The 19,463-nt window shown below is 44.7% G+C and overlaps 2 protein-coding genes across 3 annotated transcripts in view; both read right to left on the minus strand.

The window, feature by feature from the left end:
• CRADD (CARD and death domain containing adaptor protein) overlaps window positions 1–6,708 on the minus strand; it is a 38,513-nt gene extending 31,805 nt beyond the window's left edge. The window contains exons 1-2 of the mRNA XM_079993483.1: window positions 6,195–6,708; window positions 3,979–4,277 (exon numbers count right to left, since the gene is read on the minus strand). Of these exons, the coding sequence (XP_079849609.1) occupies window positions 3,979–4,276 (298 nt within the window). The 5' untranslated portion in view covers window position 4,277; window positions 6,195–6,708. The remainder of the gene's footprint in view (window positions 1–3,978; window positions 4,278–6,194) is intronic.
• A 7,289-nt stretch (window positions 6,709–13,997) lies between these two features.
• Window positions 13,998–19,434, minus strand: SOCS2 (suppressor of cytokine signaling 2). 2 transcript variants are annotated; one of them, XM_079993485.1, is made up of 3 exons: window positions 18,779–19,434; window positions 17,816–18,082; window positions 13,998–16,213 (listed from the first exon to the last, which is right to left on the minus strand). In XM_079993485.1, exons 2-3 carry the CDS (start codon window positions 17,955–17,957, stop codon window positions 15,756–15,758), a joined length of 600 nt encoding a protein of 199 aa, XP_079849611.1. In that variant the 5' UTR covers window positions 17,958–18,082; window positions 18,779–19,434; the 3' UTR covers window positions 13,998–15,755. The 2 variants fall into 2 exon arrangements, with proteins under 2 accessions (XP_079849611.1, XP_079849610.1); XM_079993484.1 differs by having other exon boundaries at window positions 18,460–19,434.
• Window positions 19,435–19,463: the final 29 nt, after the last annotated feature.

Genomic DNA, 19,463 nt, shown 5'->3' on the forward strand with positions numbered 1-19,463 from the left:
CTCTTCCGCCTTGTGGAGACTTCAATGTGTAGTTCCTCAAGATTCTGCATCTACATGAAACCACTATGTGGGATTACCCAGAATTTTGGAGTACATTGTTAGCAATATGCTGATGACACACAGCTCTAGTTCTGCTTTCCATCTGCAGGTGTGGTAGTGGATGAGCTTTGCATGTAGCAGAGCAAAGAGCACAGAGAACACAGGGGGGCCCCCTCCATGATGGAATTTAAGGCGGCTGGGAAAACAGATGTCCAGGAAGGAGATTTAGGTGGAAGCAGAGGGGCTGCCTTGAGTACAAGATTTGTGTGGGGCGGCAGTGTGCATCATCTTTGTGTGACATCATGCATTGGACATGGGTCGGGAGTATGTGATGCCATACATGTGACACACGTGTGAAGTTGCATCATTGGGAGGAGGCCAAACAGGGAGCCCAGCGTGGCGCGGTTCAATGGCGGACTCCTGCCGAGCTCAAGAGAGGAATCCACACTGCACTGGGCTCCCTGTGCATTGCACATTTGACATCAGTAAAAAAAGATGAAACATTTTTAAATGTACACATCTTTTGATGAGCTTCTTTTCCACCTTGGTGAAACAATCTCTTTAATATACATAGGGGTTACCAGAGGCCAGATTAAACTGTGTTGGTAATAAATTCCCACTCTATGCTGCCAGCTGGCTAACCCTGGGTTACAACAGGGATTGTACAAATCATTAGAAGTAGATTAGTTACTGAATAACGTATTTAACTTTCTGTCCACAAACACAAGGTGTCCCTCCCACGTAGTGGAAAAAGAAAATAATATAAACAAACCAGGCTTTTCCTACTCTTCCCAAAAAAATTGTACAACTGTGCAAGAATAACACAGGCATGGGCACTAACTATGGCTATGGGACCAGGAAGAGGCTGTGGGGTTGTAGAATTATTTGCCCCAGCCTATTCACAACCACCCATTCCCAACTCTTAGCCAGGCCTGAGAACTGACCAACATCAATACAGACCAGAAAACACTCCAAACCTAGCTGGAAACTTTGTTAGCCATACTTTACAATTATGAAGAGTCACGTCAACAGAGACAGAGGAGAAAGAAATTATTCTAAGTGAAATAATCAAATTATTATTTATTATTATTATTAAAAATGTTCCCATAAGCATCACTTGAAAGTAATTCAAGGTTACAATCTCCGTAACCTCAAGGATTGTGTAACAGAAACTTGTTAAAGATTATGTCATCCTTGTGCATAAATCTATCCCAAAAATATGGAGTATTGATTTAACATCCATGCTAGAAAACTGTCAGTGGAGCTGGCCAAAGACATTTTGCTGCTTGCCCCCTCCACCACCACAATTCCACCGAAACAAGACAAATGGTCTGACCCCTAAATCTTATTTCAATGCTGTTGACGGGACACTGTCCTCTATCAAAAAAGGCCTTCCTGAATTCTTACTGAAATGTAACTATCCTCCTTAAAACAACATAAACATTTATGCACATATAAGTTGCCCTTTCTCCTTCAACAGGGATGATCGAAAACATAGTAACCATGAACATCCAAGCTCATCAATCCACAGTAATAGTACTAGGGTGATGAGTCTGAGGCCATTGGATCCCTCAGCCCAAGACAAAACCTAAAGTGAAAAGATCCGAAGACTCTAAGCCAAGGGCATCTTCAAGGATGTGTGTGTATGTATATAAATCAGATAATAAGAGATGAGCAGTTGTCTGAAAATTACCAGTTATGTAAGCAAAACTTCAGAACCCTTTCCCCATGTCTCATTCTTCCTCTGCAAAAAGGAATACAACATATCTGATGTAAACCCACATATTCCAAGGGCATCTTCAAGGATGTGTGTGTATGTATATAAATCAGATAATAAGAGATGAGCAGTTGTCTGAAAATTACCAGTTATGTAAGCAAAACTTCAGAACCCTTTCCCCATGTCTCATTCTTCCTCTGCAAAAAGGAATACAACATATCTGATGTAAACCCACATATTCCAAGTTTAGCAACCCATCACTGTACAATCTCGTCTCTATTACACAGTGCTATCCTATTGTTGTCCCTTTCCATTCTCCCTTTATTTTACTGTATGAGAATTAGTCAACTTTCAGGAGGAAAAGTTTATAATGACTCTCATTCATACAGATGCCTTTTTGTTTGCAAGCAAATAGAGACAATAATTCAACTGTAAAATCAGTTCCACTGTAGTTTGGTGTAGCTGTGAGAGGGCTAGACTCAGGGGCGTAGGAAGGGGTGGGGGTGCGGTCCGCCCTGGGTGTCATCCATGAGGGGGGTGACAAAATGGCACATCACCGGGGGGGGCAGCACTTACCGCGGGGCCTGGCCTGCAGTGTGCCCGAGCCACACGTCTCTCCTGGGAGTGAAGCAGTGGCTCGGGGCCCCACTCTGCAGTTTCAGGAGGACTCCATGGGCAGCTTGCCGCGCTGCGCCACTCCCCTGGGCGGATCACTGTGGTGCCCCCCAGTGCGCGGATTGCCGTGACGCCCCTGTGGGTGGCTCGCCTCGCCGTCGCCACTCCGGGTGCCAGAGCAGCTAGCTACACCCCTGGCTAGACTAAGACCAAGGTTCAAATCCCCACTCAGCCATGAAGTTAACGGAGCCAATCCCTGTCTCTATCTCATGGGGTTGTTGTGAGGATAAAATGGGATGGGGCAGCACCATTTTGAGTTCCTAGAAGGAAAGGTGTGATAGAAATGTAATACATCATCTAGAATGACAATGTACACAAGTCTGCCTTAAATCTCTTTTTAGCCTCATTTGTCTAGAGCAATGTTTCCCAAACTTACAATAATCATGTACCCTTTTTGAGTGTTTATTCTTACTGGTGTACCCCGACCACCAAATTATCTTCTGAGATAATTTGTTGGTCGGAGTACACCAGTAAGAATAAACTCTCAATAGGGGTACATGATTATGATCCTATTTTATCTAGCAGATACCATACACCCCTTGAAATCCTTTTATGCAACCCCAGGGGTATGTGTACCACACTTTGGGAAATACTGATCTAAAGGGTATAGTATATCCTCCCCTACCTCAATATTTTTAAACATACATTTGTCTTGCTATCTTCAGAAGTTACCACTGTAATGCCAATAGCTTCTAGGCCCATTTGCATTACTGGAGCTGCTTGGCTGCCACTTCCTCAAAGCTTCACCCCACAACTCTTGCAACATAAGAAAATTGCATAGACTAGGCTGAAGGCAAGATTATCCTCTATGCCCTGAGGTGCCTAACTGGGGTGACCGTTACTTAGAGAGCACTCAAGTTATCAGTACAGCACATACAATTTCCTATAAGGTAAAAATGAACCCTTTAAATAGATAATGGATTTTACACACACACCAGTCTGGACATCTGTTTTGAAGCAAGTTGACTACTCAGAACTCTAGACTTTGGATCACATTTTGCAACAGCTAACTCCACATCACAAACAAATTACTTAGGCTGACAACAGCCTAGATCTCACCAAGGGGATGAAGCGCTCACATGGCTGAATATTTATTTTTATAAGATGACTTCTTGTCCAGTCTTTCAACTGTAGCTCACAAAAAATAATAATAAGTCAGAAAAGCAAAAACACACTGCAACACAATAAAAAGCCCAGTTAAGATTTAAAAAATTAGAAGATGACAACAAAACAACAGTGTAGAAAATAACCAGCTAACAGACTAAGCTTACAGTCCTACATGCATTTATCTGGAAGCACATACTGTTGAACTCAAGCGGACTTACTTCCAATGTAGAGACATGTAGGATTGCAGTGCCAAATGGAAAGAGAAGGCAGAGCTCCTGCGCTCTTTGTGTGGCAAGCTGCACTTACTGAAAGTCCCTCTTCTGCACATCTATTAAAGGTGCAGGAACCCAGTCCACTCCTTCCAGCTGTAAATTCTACTGTTGCAGCTCTTTGATCAAAGGAAGAATGAACCCAATACAGTAATAGTTTTGAAATCTTACCATCAAGTGCCACTAGCATAACTTCATTGCGCTTTGCCTCAAGCTTGTCTCTCACCCATGGAAACTCCTGTAAGGAATCTAGAAAAGTCTCAAAAGCCTTGGGCCCTCTGGTAGGTAAGATGTCAAGGAGCATCATGGTTTTCCTGTGGTTGGTGACTTGGGACCTTATTTCTTGCACGTGGCTTTCTGTCAGGATGCCTTCTTGGTAAAGGTACTGAATGACAAGGCCCTCCACCAGCAGTTCTGCACAAAGCTCCAGGCGTAACGAGCGCAGAACCTGCTTGTCCCTGGCATCCATCCTGAAGGAAAATAAACAGAGAGAACTTAAATGTTGCACCTGTGGGGACTGCAGCACCCACCAATGTTCTTTGTCCTTCCAAATTTTTCTTTTTTTCAGAAATACTTTCCAAGGTAGGGGCAGGTTTTTGGGTGCTAGATTATTACTATTATTTGCCTGTGTTATACTTACAGGGATTATGTAGGGGTTTTATTTGGGGGGGGGGTGCCTTCTGAGCATTGCAAGTTTTTAGTTCGTGAAGTGGACTCCACCACAGGTCCTTTGATTTCCAAATGCGCCTTTTATGCCCAGACAGGGTCGGAACCTTTTTTTAAAAGCCTGAGAGTACTTTAGCTGGATCAGTTTCAGTAATTGAAGAGTACAAGTATGTGAGCATCAAATTGATGAAAGGCTGCATCTTTTGTTGATTTAAGTTATCAGGGCACCTTGCACGAAGCAGACAATCAGACATATTCACATTTAGGACTGGTTCCCACCCAAAGATAACCGACATTTTAACATAGGGTGGACACTCCCTTTGGTACAGTAACCTATCTCCAATTTCTTAAAAAAGAAAAGAGAATCGCATCCACATTGTAACATGGGGCTGCCTTTAAAAGCGATGCAAAAGGTGTCAGCAAGAGTTTTGACTGGGGTTGGGGTTTGTTTGGTTTTAGACCATGTGACTTTACAGCTGGCCCAGCCTCACCAGTTTCTGGTTTGTCTCAGAGGAAAATTCAGCGCACAAGTGATCACCCTTATAACCCTTATGATTTGGGACTAGGGTACTTGGAACACTTTCTCCCCATTTGATTCTGTCACCTAAAATCTTCAGCAAATGCTTGCTACATATCCTATCAGTAGCAAAGGCTCAGTTGGTTGGGTACACAGGCCAGGGCCTTTTCCACTGTGGCACCAAAACTTTGGAATTCTCTGTTGTAGGTCAGCTCCGCCAGAAATGATGCTTTGACACATTGTGAAAACTGTCCTAATGTAACATGTTTCTAGTCAACAGAGCTGATTTTTATCCCTGCTTTCACTTATATTATCATTTTTGTTATGCTTTATTTATATTAGCATATATACTATTGCCTGCTGTTTTGGAGGTATGTCCAGTTTGAGTCAGAAGAGGTCAGAGAAAAACATTTGAATCAGCATCTCCCAGAGCAGCTTTCAAACAACAACTAAAATCAAACAGTATGTAAAATAATATTTTAAAAAAAACAAACAAAAAAACTGTTCACAGCTGCAATCCAGGAAGACACAGCAGCAACATTAAAACAGAGGAAAAAGTATAGAAGACCTGGGGAAAATTACAGGCGTCTCCTCTTCTGTTTATATTCTACATTTCTTCCTGTTAAGACAGTATGTATGGGGTTCCCTGACAGGAACCTGCAAACCTTGATTTCCTTAATTTCAGCCAAGTACATTCACACCATGCCCTGGGGCCCAATCTAGAAAGAAAGAATCTGTTTTTTTCTTAGATACCTGCCAGATACCTGTAGCAGAATCGTTGTAGTAAAGCTCTTGGAGGCAGCAATCTTTATCATACCCCCTTTAACTAAATAAGAGCAGGGCAGGCGACAATAGATTGTTCATTGCTCTTAAGGTTTCAGGATTCACCATATTTTCTAGATACAAAATAGATACACCACAACTGCAACACGAATTGTAGAACCAAAAATAAAGATGTATGCACAGTGGGGAGCCATACCTACATGTCTATGACGGGTTTTTAATTAAACCCCTCCAAAAAGAAAAAGAAAAAGAAAAAAGCGAAGAAATGTCCGGAAGCGTGTAAAGGAATACGTAGAAACGAAACGAAACGAAACGAGGGCAGAAGCTCGCAGGAGAAGCTTTGCAGAAAAAGCCGAGAGAAATTGTATAGCCGGACCACCTGAGAGAGGAATTGATGTATGTTTTTGGTGAAAATACTTACAAATTTAAGCGCAGGGATTATTGATCATCAAGCTCAGGCATTCCCAGATCGCTCTTCAAGCACTAACTTTCTTGAGAGCGAAATATCCAAACAGGAAGTGCTGTCCGCCCATGTTTCTTAAGGGCAAAACATAAAACGGAGGATAAAATGCATCGTCTGGAGACGGAAGTTCCTGGTTACTTTTGACGCCATTTCCCTAAACGTGACAGTTTCCAGTAGGAAATAATGGCTCATGTCAAGGCTTTCTGCGTAAACTGTGACTGAGCAGCAGCAGAAGCGTGTTTTCTCCCCGTCCTCGCCCAGCTGAGGGGAAGAAGGAGGTGGAAGCGCAGGCAGGAGTTCGCGGTTCTTCAAACTGGGTTTTTATTTCGTGTGAGGGTGGGGTGCAGTGGAAAGTCATTTCAGTGGTTTTATTTACAAACACACAAACACAAGATTTGCAGAAAGATTCCAAGCTCGCTCAGCCCGCTGTTCATATGGCACGTTTGAGGTGGAAGCGCGTCAAAGGCTGAGCACACAGTCGTGTTGTTATCAACGCACTTCATGTTTGTGAGTGAAAGAAACCCACCCTGGATCATGAATCTCCACAGAGCAGATGCGGACTGAGACTAGTAGTCACAGCTGTCAGCTTCTCAAAATTAGCTGGTGAAACGCAGCCTTTGTGGTTTGCAACACTCCTGCAATGTGGTCCAGTGGTTTTATCACCACTCTGCAGCCCAATGAAAGTGGCTCGCAGCAACTCTGTACTTGGCTTACTCCAAGTATTGTGGTCCGGAGCTGAAATTGAGGCTGAAAAGAGCGTAGGCTGTGATGTAGTGATGTTATTGCCTCGTTGTGTTTGGAGGCAAGGCGTCCTCATAATCCACCTGGTATTATCAGATGCAGGCTTGGAACAAACAAGTCACGGCAATTCTGTCAACTTCTTAGGGTTATATTGCTGAAATGCAATGTCACAATCGACATCACAGTATGGATACTTGTTCAAAAAACTGGGAGTAGTAGTAAATGTACTTCTTTCCATTATTATGTTTTTAGATGTGTTGGAAGCCATCTGGAGTGGCTGGGCCAATCCAGTCAGATGGGTGGAGTAATAATAATAATAATAATAATAATAATATTCCAGAAGAAAGCTTGTACAGTGGTACTGGTTGTCAAACGGCTTGGCTCCGGAACAAATCCGCTCCCAAACATCGCAGTGTTCCAGTTTGCAAACGTTTTTTGGAAGCCGAACATCTGACGCGGCTTCCACTTGAGTGCAGGAAGCTCCTGCAGCCAATTGGAATCCGTGCCTTGGTTTTCAAACTGTTCCAGGAGTCAAACGGACTCCCAGAACAGATTAAGTTCAACAACCAAGCTACCACTGTATAGGGTAGGAATGGGAAACATGTGTCCCTCTGTATTACACTGACTCCACCTTCGCTTTCCATTGGCCATGCTGAAGAGGGCTGCTGCGACCTTAACCTGTCCCTGTCTTAAGGTGTGATCTGATTGTTGGGTCTTTCAAAACCCTGGGCACTATGCTTTGCAGGCATAAATGCTTTTTTGGCTTCTACCAGCTTTCTTCTAAATCTACACCTGGTGTCATAAACGATGTCAGGTTTAGGGCTGTGGGGCATGGCTTGGCCAAAATGGGGAGGCCTGGAGGACCTAATTAGGCATGCAGTTTGGCTGTTCTCCACCCTTCTAGCCTTGCTTTCAAGCTCTTTAAAAAAGAAATTATGAAGCTCCTGCTGCAAATATCATCTAACCTTTCACCATCTCCAGTAACTCTGTAGAGGCTTTAGAAAGGGAAAGTGCCTTTTTGAGTATGGTGTGGTTTTTGTAAGCATTTATATCTTTAAAAAAAAAAGTCTGTTTTCATTGGGAATACATTTTTAATCAGTCAAAACTGACTCATCTAACCACTTAATCAACTGAACACAGTGGTCCCAATGACAATTAATATTAAATGCACACTGAAGGCCATGGAAGGACCTGAAGTAGCCATTGAAAACAATGTGGATGAATCAGAATCTGTCCAGCTTACATACCATGTGTATCACCATACCAGCAATCTCTAACCTGCCAGTTTCTGGTTCTCAAAAATAGGTCAAAAAAATTATTAACATCTCTCCCTCACCATTTACTTCACCCTTCTATTTGAAATTGTTGTATTTAATAAATGACAGATCTGTGACTCACAGTACATTGAACGTTATTAAATGCAATTTCTTTTCATAATGGATGTCAGTGTTTGCTTCCGTGCTTAATGTACCAAGTGTCAAAAATATCAAATGTTGCCTGCATGTGAGTCATAGCAGGTACAGTATTACTTGCTCTACCTGATCATACTTACTTGCTCTGTTTGAACTAGTTTATCTAAGAACTGTATCAAGGCTTGGAACAAAACTACTGTCTTTCCATTATACGTAGATCACTATATATGTCCACCTTCCTGCATATGTTTTGCTCTCTTCTAAAAGAACCCCACAAAACCACTTATTTCAAGCCTAATTATTGGTGGTGTGTGGTGCCTGTGACAGTTGTTCTGGTTTGCAAAGGTTGCAACCTCTTAAACCCACAGTGCTTCCAACGCATTTTGAACACTGCAGAAATGATCAAAAATGTTTTCATGCTATAGAATTCCTAATTTTGTATTATCAAATAGCAGATCCACACAATACATTTAAAGTGCAGAGCATGTGATTTCCCCCAAAGAATCATGGGAACTGTAGTTTCCCCCCTCAGAGCTGCAGTTTTCCCAGGCTTCTTTGAGGAGAAGTCATGTGCTTTAAATGTGTGTTGGATGTGTTGGTGTGGATCAAGTCAGTCAACACCGTTTGGTGCCAAGCCACCTCATTTAAACCTGAGATTTGCCTTTCATGCCAAGCCCTGTTTAAGGACTCAGTGTTTGTTGGCCACCTATCATTCTTAAAAACTCTCAAGTTGTATGCTGAAATATGATTTAAAACAAATATGTTACTGGGAAACAAAGGATCTGGTGAGTTAAATAATGGCTCCCAAGACTCCTCATGGAAATCCATTTATTGTTTCCAAAAAAATTTAATTGGGAGCCGAGTCCCCTGAGGTTTTTAGCCAAAAGTAGTTACCATGTTCTCATTTGACCAGGCTTGGGTGAATATTGTGAACAGGGTAGGTAGATGTCAGCACAAACAGCTTTGATTCCAAACCAAATACATTGTACTTCTTCATAACATCTGAATGACCCAGAGCTTGATAGCCTGCCAAGAAGGAAGTACATAATGTTCACCACAGCTGTTCAGAAATGGGGTGACCAACTGACAATACAGGATTTTCATAAACTGGTGGAGAAAGGAACGAAATTAGACATCACATCAAATTCTGATTTAGCCATTGACTTCCTAAGCAGTTTAGGACTCAGTGAATCTCTAAGCTTCAGATCAGTGTGTATGATACGGTAGTTTTGATAAAGAAAATCGTACACAAAAAGTGTATACATGTTAAAATAAATATCCATTTTTTAAAAGTTCGTTAAACATGCTTTAAGAACCACCTGTATTACTTCAATATATGTACATGAACAAGCTGATCGGTGCTGTTTTTATATAGCAGGTAACAAAATAGGATATCTCTTGGATAAGTCTTATGACCTTGGGAAAATAAACTTTTGATTCCAAACACATTGTGTTGGAATAAATTCTACAATTGTATATTGCATACTTGGGATTGGAGCACAGGATTTGCCAGCCCAAACTGGAGACAAAGTAATAACATATTCTCAAAATGCAGTTATCTTTTGAACACGGATGACTAATGCCAGAGAATGAACGCCAATGTCTTCAAATTCCACTAAAAATAGCAAGAGGTTCGACACATCAAATAAATAAATAAATTGCATGGTTAATTTAAGACGGGAATGTGGAATCTTTTTTCAGCCTGACGGCTGCATTACTTTCTGGGCAATCATCTGGGACCACATGCCAAAAGTGGGCAGGCACAGAGTCAAAAGTGAATGGAGCAAAAAGAAATGTCAAATTTCTCTTTGTACAGCAGGCTACTTCCTATATATAGTTATGAGTTTTGGGGTGCCAGATTCCCCTAAATTTCTAGACCCAGTAAGTGCTAGAATTTAATCAAGCCAGACATTGAATACCTGGATTCAGCAAGGCGGTTAACGGCATAAAGCTAGAGTCAGAGCACAATGGTTTATTTCTGTCTGAATCCATGGCTGTGGCTTTGGGAGAAGCAACCTCTTTGGGGTGTTGATTCTGTGAACCCCTTCATCATAGTCTCAGGATGTATACATGTGTAAATAAGCCATCTATCTTAAAGACACCACAGTCCCCACTGTGCTTCATTTCCAAAAGGAAACATGAAACCCAGGGAATCCCTAGAATCTTACACCGCTCAGAAATTGGGGTGGTGCAACAATATGCTTTCACACACCTTTCTCTACCTTCTACACAGTCAAGCAAAAGGCATTATCAGAACTTAAGGACACATTCCAAGCGGGCAAAAACACTTGATGCAAATTGGGCCAGGGAGAGCTGTGGCCTTGAGGTCCAGACATAGAGGCCTGCAGCGCCACAACTGGTCCCTGGGCACCCGCTTCCCCATCCCTGGTTTAAGAAACAGTAAAACGTTTAATTTTATAAAATAAGGACGTATGCAGGACCTATTACATGAGTCAAAATGTGTTGCTGCCCTTCTTTTAAGAAAACAAAACCAAATAAACTTGTGCCACCAAATTTAATCTGTTAGGGCTAAGTTGGTTTTCAGTTGGCTATTGAGCAGCAGTTTGGACGCAAAAAATATGAAATGTCTCTGAATTTGTTGATTAGAAACATATCTAACTTGCCTAGTCTCTTATAGCTGTCTCTTGTGCCTCTTATGGGTAAGGTGAAAGCTAGTTTCCTCCCTTCCCTTTGCTAAGCCGAACCAGCAACAAAAAAAAACATACGTAGATATGGTTTGGAGTTACCAATGCTAAAAGAATGGAAGACCTCCTATCCCAGTTTGTGAGAAGGAACAGTGAGACAGATGTTTTGTTGTGAATCGTAGCATGGTCCTTCTGCTTCTCCTCTTCTAGGTTCCTTTCATCTGCTTGGGTGTAGGAGCAGGGTTGATGTGGGGCCTGTGGCTGTAAGGTGCTGCTTCCATTGCTGCTGGCTTCAAGGCAGAGTGAGAAGGGATCCAGATGTTGGGACTCCAAGAAGCATCTGGGGAGCCGCAGGATCCCCACTCTGCTTAGGACAGTGAAGTCAATGAGCACGCCCATGCAGGCTTCTTCCCACCAACCAGTGCACTTATTCTGAACACACAAGACAGCACGGGGGCAATGTGTGACGTCTGTGTAAAAGAACGGGGGGGGGGGATGACAACTTATAGCCAATGTTTCCAATAAACTGAGTGCTTACACATCATCACACTTGCTTATGACAGAAGCGTTTTCCCAAAATATGCAAATCAGGCTGATAGATGTACCTGTATAGCCCTAAAGACACAAACCTTTTTTTAAAAAAACAACCCTCCAACTCAAAAGTCAAGTTTTTGGTTTTTTTAAAGGTTGAAACAAAAATTACATGCTCAACCTATTCCAATTTTAGTAGTCGCACTTCTTTTTAAACTGATAATTCTTTGTCTAGATTAGGGGTATTTAACCTGTGAACCAGGGACGCAGGTGGCACTGTGGGTTAAAGCCTCAGCGCCTAGGACTTGCCGATCGAAAGGTCGGCGGTTCGAATCCCTGCGGCGGGGTGCGCTCCCGCTGCTCGGTCCCAGTGCCTGCCAACCTAGCAGTTCGAAAGCACCTCCGGGTGCAAGTAGATAAATAGGGACCGCTTACCAGCGGGAAGGTAAACGGCGTTTCCGTGTGCGGCTCTGGCTCGCCAGAGCAGCGATGTCACGCTGGCCACGTGACCCGGAAGTGTCTCCGGACAGCGCTGGCCCCTGGCCTCTTAAGTGAGATGGGCGCACAACCCCAGAGTCTGTCAAGACTGGCCCGTATGGGCAGGGGTACCTTTACCTTTACCTTTAACCTGTGAACCACTAGGTGCTGTTGTACTATAATTCCCATCATCCCTCACTATTGACTATGCAGGCTGGCACTGATGAGAGTCCAATAACAGCTAGAGTGCTACGACTTTCTCACTTGAGTCTAGACCCTTCTTATTTACTCTTTTTCACATATCCAACAACCAGGTTAGATTAGCAAAACTTCTTGCACTAACAAATGGTACTGGCACTCTCTACGAATACATTTTTGTCGGCATCAATCATCAGGCTTTAACATTTGCCAGCTCCATTAAGGCCCCCCACCAAGAGCCAGGACCTTTACACTTTCCTTAGGTTCAGCCAGAATAGACACAAAACATCTTGCTCTCCTGTATATTCAGCACCCTGTGAGAAGTGAGTCCTCCCCCCCCCCCCCAGTCCTTCTGAACAATGTAGTGGATACAGGGATATAGTTCAGATAGCAGCTGGGTTGAAGGAAGCACATTAGTCCCTTGATGTGGCTGATCACCATGTCAACATGCAATTTGTTCCTGACCCTCTGGGATGATCTCACATTACATTACTTGATTCAAGAGACAGAAGGTTCTGGTTGACAAAGTTGCCCAAAACAATGTAGAAACCAAGTGAGCACAGATTTGGCCAAATCACATAAACTGCTGCCAGCCATGTTCATTATCTCTGTGGATCACCTACATTTATCCCCACAAATATATACCCAAGGAAGACCAAGACTGCTTGTGTGCTCAATAAATGTGTGGTCTTACTCTAACTCTTGCAGATTAACCAAAGCTTTGGAGGGCTGGCTGGGGTAAAAAAATAATAAAAAAAGTTTGTCTTACTATCTATTACAGGGTCGAGAAATCTTCAGGAGATCGGAGTTTTTGTTGCTTCTTCTCGTCATGACATATTTAAACTTCAGCTAGAAAGGGGGGAAAGCAGAATACAGATACAAGGAGCCCCCAACTTCAGTCCTAAAGCAATATTGCGTACCATTGAACTTCTGAGTAAACTTGCATAGGATTTTACAGTACAATGTCGTATGCAGCTAATATGCCTAGTATAAAATAAGCAGATAGAAACATTTCCCCCTTTGTTCATAAAACCAACGTTCAAAGTGCAGGCTAACAAGCAGACAGACAAGACAGACAAAAGCAATTCGTTCTTCACACAACACGTAATGAATTCATGGAATTCAGCTGTAAGCTCCGATGCTGGCCACTAGCTCAGACAGCTCTAATAGACAAGAGCGTAGGTTTACAAATCACTATCAAGCATGATAGATGGGTGGAGCCTTCTAGTTCACCATCAGAATGCCACTGAATACCAGATGCTAGGTCACCACTGTGAGGAAAATCTATTTCCTTACTGTACTTGTGGACTTCCCAAAGGCAGCTGACAGGCTACTGGGGGGAAATAATATGCTGGAGTACATGGATCTTTGGTCTGATCCAGCAAGACCTGTCTTAAGATTGAACACCCTTCTATTTAACCTCATAGGTACCAAATTATGAACGCTACAACATGTAGTTGTATATGTAGTATATATGTAGCAGTATTTGACTTGCTGGAATTCAGTAACACATTCGGTGCTTTTAAACTTTACACTAGACAAAAACCGTGGAGCACAGAAAGTACACTAGAACTAACACCACCAATCACAATGTTAGGTAACTAATTTTTTAATAAGTGTGTACAAAATGAGATATAATGAGATTTCTCTTTGTCACATATTTCTCAGTGGAGATGAAGGAAGGCAAGAAATGTTTTTTTAAGCACTGTACAAGATACTTTCCGAATAACCCAAACACATTAAGGACATGCAGCCTCTGCAATTGTTTACTTTATTTAATACAATCTGAAATCTGACAGCTACAGCCTTGGAAACACAATCTTTAGATTACATAAACTTTCTTGCATTTCAAGGAAATAAGAATAAAAAAATTCTACATTGTAGAAGGAAGTTATAATTGCTGCTATCCATGATCAGGCATGGAAACCACAACTGCAAGGCCTTATTCTAGGCTTATATAAAGTCTCATTCAAGGGAGGCCTATTATAGGCAGTAAGTGGATCTAAAACAAAAAAGGAGTTCTCTGTCACACTAACAAAAACCTTGGTATACTACCCTAATATAAAAATGATCCACTGGGCCATTGTAAAAGAGAGTGAAGGGTTTGCTTTTTCAATTCAGCTTTATTTGAATTAAGGTTCCCTTTTAATTAGATTATTCAATGTAGTACAGTCCCCATACGTTGAAGGGAGATCATTGTAGCTATATACAAGTAAGCAGAGTCCATTAATTCTGGTTCAATGTGATTAGCTGTCTTACAACCTGATCCTAATCACGTCTGCTTAGAAGTCTATTCCATGAACAGTCCCAAATGAGACTTGGCTGCAACCCAAGAATACTTATTTCCGAGCAAAAATGAGTAGGACTGATCAGAAGGTTTTCATAAGTTATTCAGAATCAGAAAGTATTGCTAGGTCAACATTTGGGGGTAAATATGAACAAAACTCTGGTGTTATAATGTTGTAAAATATCCACTACAATGTCCCAATTTTCTGCCATAAACTAAAATGAACAAGTTATTAACTGAACGAACAGGCTGCAATTAATGCTGTAAGAAGACAGCATCTTAGGCAGCCTCAAGCTCATCTTAAAATCAGACAGTTAACCCATTCCTTATAGAACTGCCACCCCACCAATAACTTCTGTGTCAGCTGTTTATTTTCAACTGGAAATTTATGTCCCAGTATCTAGGTTCTCCTACAGAAATTTTGAAAAGTTTGGAGTGCCATAAATGCAGTTAGGAAGTCATTTGCTGTATGGGATCCAGATGTTTGCTCTCCCCTTAGCCCTTTTGGCAAGAAGACACTTGCACCTTCTCAGCTCTCGAACTACAGTATTTTGTCAGTGGGAAATGTGAATCTTCCACAAGGTACTGTATCGATCGAGATTGCTATTTGCAATGCGGTTGCACAAGTCTCAGGGACATGCGTTAGGTAACGCCTATGACATCACTGGTGATGAATCACACAAATCCCACCCTTCGTACAGAAGTGATTTTTCAAAGACAGCCACACCACTAACAGAACGCTTGAATTAGTTTGTTGTTGGTGGTAGTACAGGAAGAATGCTCCCATTGGTTCTCAAAAGAGAAAACCAGTCAAATGTGGCAGAGCCAAACAAGATATAGGTTGGTAGACCTGACTTTTAGATGCAGGACTGCCCCAATATAAAGGAGTAGGATTTTAAGAGCCAAAGGAAGGCATGGATGTGGAAGAATGACAAACCTTTCCTCTGCTTGCATCTCAAACCTCACAGGCACTTTTCTCAGTGAGGTTTAAGAGACTGGCCAATCAGGAGAAACAGCAGAGATTACTCTGCTGCAAAGTTTTGACTGTGGAGTCCTAAGTTCAAGCTACATCACCCCATGCCACTTCTACACATAAAGATTACCTTGGCTATTTTCAGAATGACCTTACACAATACATTTTTTTTGCAGCTGACTGCACAGGGCTTTTGATTTCATAAAACTGTATTCATATTTTTTTTAAAAAAGCGAGGCAGAGTAGATGATATATTTATATCCGATATTGATATTCTTTCAAGAATTCCTTCAGTCTTGTTGGCAAAGGAAGTTCCTGGATCTCATTAGTGTATCTGTTTATAGCTACCCTACAGCAGTGCTGTAGAGATGAAGTTGAATGACAGAGAGGTTTATTCAAATACAGGTGGACTGTTCCATTGGAAGGCATTTCAGACGCAGTTCTTCTGTCCTTGCACATAAGAACGTAATATTCAATCAGGTGGACCACACTGTCAAACTGCCGGAGCCTTGACCGAACACAGATAATGGAATCCAGTCGGAATTTGCCATCTTGAAATTCTATGCGTAGGTTGGTAGGTCCGACTGACGTTTTTACTGAAATAGTAAGCAGGTACTCAGAGTGCGAGCTGTCTCTGACCAAGAAAGTCCCTTCAGATGTATCTTGTAATCTCTCCTTGGCTTCTACAACACTCAGGTTACCCCAGTACCATCCTGATAAGAAGAGGAAAACAAAGTTACTCAAGTAGATTCCACTAGAAGGACCCCCACCCCTTTCCAGTCACTGCTGAACCAAACACTTACTGGGTGGCCTTGAACAACTCACTGTCTCTCACTCTTAGTGAAAGGGGCCTGTCTCAAAAACAAGAACAATTTTCCTCTGCATTCTTGCATGTCTACCTGAGAATAAGTCCCATTCAACACTGAGGGGCTTACTTGAGTCAGCAGTGTGCACAGAATTGGTCTGCTCAAGTGCTATAATAAGTGACAGAAGTACTTAAGCTCATGCTATCCTGCAATGTGTCTTATTTGATTAACAGTAACTTTAACCCCAAAGTCCCCCAACCACGTTCTGATGCCTGAAACTATATGCAGAGAGCACAACAGCAAAGCACAATATAATCTTTACAGATGCAGGCATACTTACAGCCAAAGATTCTTCCTTTATCTTGGGCAAAACAAATCAGGGATGGGGAAACCATCCCTTTCACGTAATAACTTCCCACATCTTCAATCTTTTTTAAAAAAACTAAAGAGAATATTTTGCTGTCTAGCTTTTGTAGGAAAACTGTTTTCTTTGTTCGCACAAATTCCCATGACAAGGCAGTAAAATTCTAATCACTGCCCTCTTGAAAAGCCTTTCCTGGAAGAAACGTAGGACATAATAAGCTGAAAGACTTTAAGCGAATATTCTGTCCATGTGAGAGATTCTGCTCCATAACTACACTGAACAAATTAAACTGTTTTCTGCTCAAGACACAGTTCTGTTTCCCCAGAAAGTCTCCAGCGACTCTCGATTCACAGAGAAGGCTGCCGAATAAATTAAAAGACAGCCTTTGAGAGGCACAGTTATCCTTGAAGCAATCCTAATAAGCGACACCCCGCAAAATACACGTCTGTAACCCGAGGTACCACTGTAATCCACACGTATCCACGCCTCCCAATCCGAAACGTGAAAGCCAACACAAAACGAAGTTGTGGCACACCACTATAGAAGTTTATTTAACGCTTAGAAAGGGAGAGTGTGGATTTTTCGTTTTCTTCTCCTTCGCAAAGCCTCGCCCTGAGATCACTATACAAGATGGGTGGTTTTCTACCTTGCTCCGCTCGTTATTTTAGGTCGCGAATCCTCGGAACGAAAACCTCGACGCAGCTTTCCAGGGAGCCTCCTCAATGGCAAAGGGGGGAGGAGGGGGAAGCATTCAGGCTCGCGGGGTATTTTTGACTCGCATCTCGAGCCAAAGCTCTTGCTCTTCCTCCCCCGACGCGCGGCCCCCCGAAGTTGCGCGTCCCATTTCCCGATCCTACAGAACGCGCGCAGATGTCGCGCTCGTCCTCTCGGGAACCCGATCCAGGTCCGCTTTTCCTCCCAGCCCTTCCCACGCTACAGCCCCGAAGGCACCGGCAGGGAAGGAGGCGGGGAGCCCCTCCGGTTCCCACAACCGCACAAGTCCCCCCCCCCCTTTGTATCTGGCCAGTGTCCGGGGAGCGCAGCAAAAGGAGAAACCCCCAGCCTTTTCCTCTTTGGTCACCCCGGGGCAACCCCGGAGTGACCTTCACCTCGCCAAGGCCACGATTGCTCCTAATCGGACTTACCTGCGAGCCTCAATTCCCGCATGGCGAACTCCAGGCGCTCCTCCTCGGAAGGCTCCGCCGCCACTGCTGCAGCTCCGGCAGCCTCCCACTGGGGCCCAGTCCTGTCGGTGCCATCCGAGGATTCGTCCGAGCGCAGGGTCATTTGGGGGCTCGAGGTTTGGGAGAGGGGGAGGGCGAGCGAGCGAGCTAGGAGCGCCGTGCCCCGGCCCCGAGGCCCCGGCGGCTGCCCCAGCCCATCCGGATCCTGGCCGCCAGCAACCTGCAACCCTGCGGGAGAGAGAAAGAGCCGGTGGCCGCTTAGGAGCGCTCCTGCGGAATCCCGCTAGGCTGGGGGCGTCTTGCAGAGCATCCGCTGCAAGGCGAGCGAGTGCAAGAGGTCCTTCCCGCTTCGCCCCGATTTCCTCGCAGGGGAGGCGGCTCTCCCGCCTTTGGGCAAGCACTAGAGAAGGTGGGGAAGGGCCCCTCGCCGGTTTCCACCTGGGCCAGACCCGGGACAGCGCGATCGGGCTCCCTCTGGCTGGCCTCAAGGTGGAGCGCCTTCTCCTCGCTTTCCAGGCAGCCAGGCGCGCGGGCTGCTGTCGAGGAAACACGCGGTGGGCGGCCCCGGGGGCGAGACGACCGCGCGCACTCCGGAAAACTCTTACCTCCGCCTGCAAGCGCCGCATGGATTCCCCGCCCGGCCGCCCCGCTTCCCCCTCCCCGCACTGGCCGAAGGCGCTTGCAGAAGCTCGCCTTTGCTTTGGGAACCCGGGAGGCCAGCGCCGCTCAGCCTCGCTTTTGTTGCAAGAGGGAGAAGCGCGCTGCTGGCTGGGCGGAGACGGATCGGCCAGCAGCGGCGGCAGCGGCGGCGGCTCTGTTTCTCTCCAGCCCCCCCCCCCCCAGCCCCCGGCAAGCCTGGCTCTCTCGCAGCGGGGGCAGGCAGGCGAGTGCAGGTTATTCTTCTCTGCAACGAGCTGTTACTACCAAGGGCAGGAAATCTGCATGTGACGCCGTGACGCCCAGCAAACAATTCCCGGCGGGCTGGAGGGATTTTGTCGCTGGCGCGCGCGCGCACACGCTACCAACCCCGCCGCCGGGGAGGGGGGGAGGGGGGGGAGAGAGGCAGGCATAACGAAGAGGACAGAATGCACGTGGGGAACGCATCAAACACCCCTCCCCCACCCCGGACTCGCTGCATATTATTCATTTGCTCTGAAGGAATTGGGGCCGGCAGCTTTCAACAAGGGGGGGGGGTGTCCTGCATGGCTTCTCAGCTCGACGGCAGCTCGCAAACTTCAAAACAAGGAGGCGCGTCGTCGGGAGCGAAGTGGGTGCTCGGCTCCGCCGCCTCCTTTGCCCGTCTCCTGCGCCGCCTTCCTTCGCTCCCTCCCTCCCTCCCTTCCTCGAATGGTAAAAATGCAAAGGCCGCTTTCCAAGAACTTTCCAGGAACCGCGTCACGTGACAGCCCGGCTCCTGCGCCTCGGCTTTCAATGGGGCTCGTCTTGCAGCAGCAGCAGCAGCAGCGGCGGCCGCCGCTCCTTTCTCTCGCGCTCTCCTCACAATAGGAGTGGGAGGGAAGTGGTGCGGTTGCAAAAACAAAACATAAGCTCCTGTCGCCCTGAATAACAGCCTCGCCTGCCCGCCCCTGAAATGGTGTTTTTTTTTTTT

Source organism: Podarcis cretensis, assembly GCF_951804945.1.
Source record: "Podarcis cretensis genome assembly, chromosome: 10".
Taxonomy (NCBI): domain Eukaryota; kingdom Metazoa; phylum Chordata; class Lepidosauria; order Squamata; family Lacertidae; genus Podarcis; species Podarcis cretensis.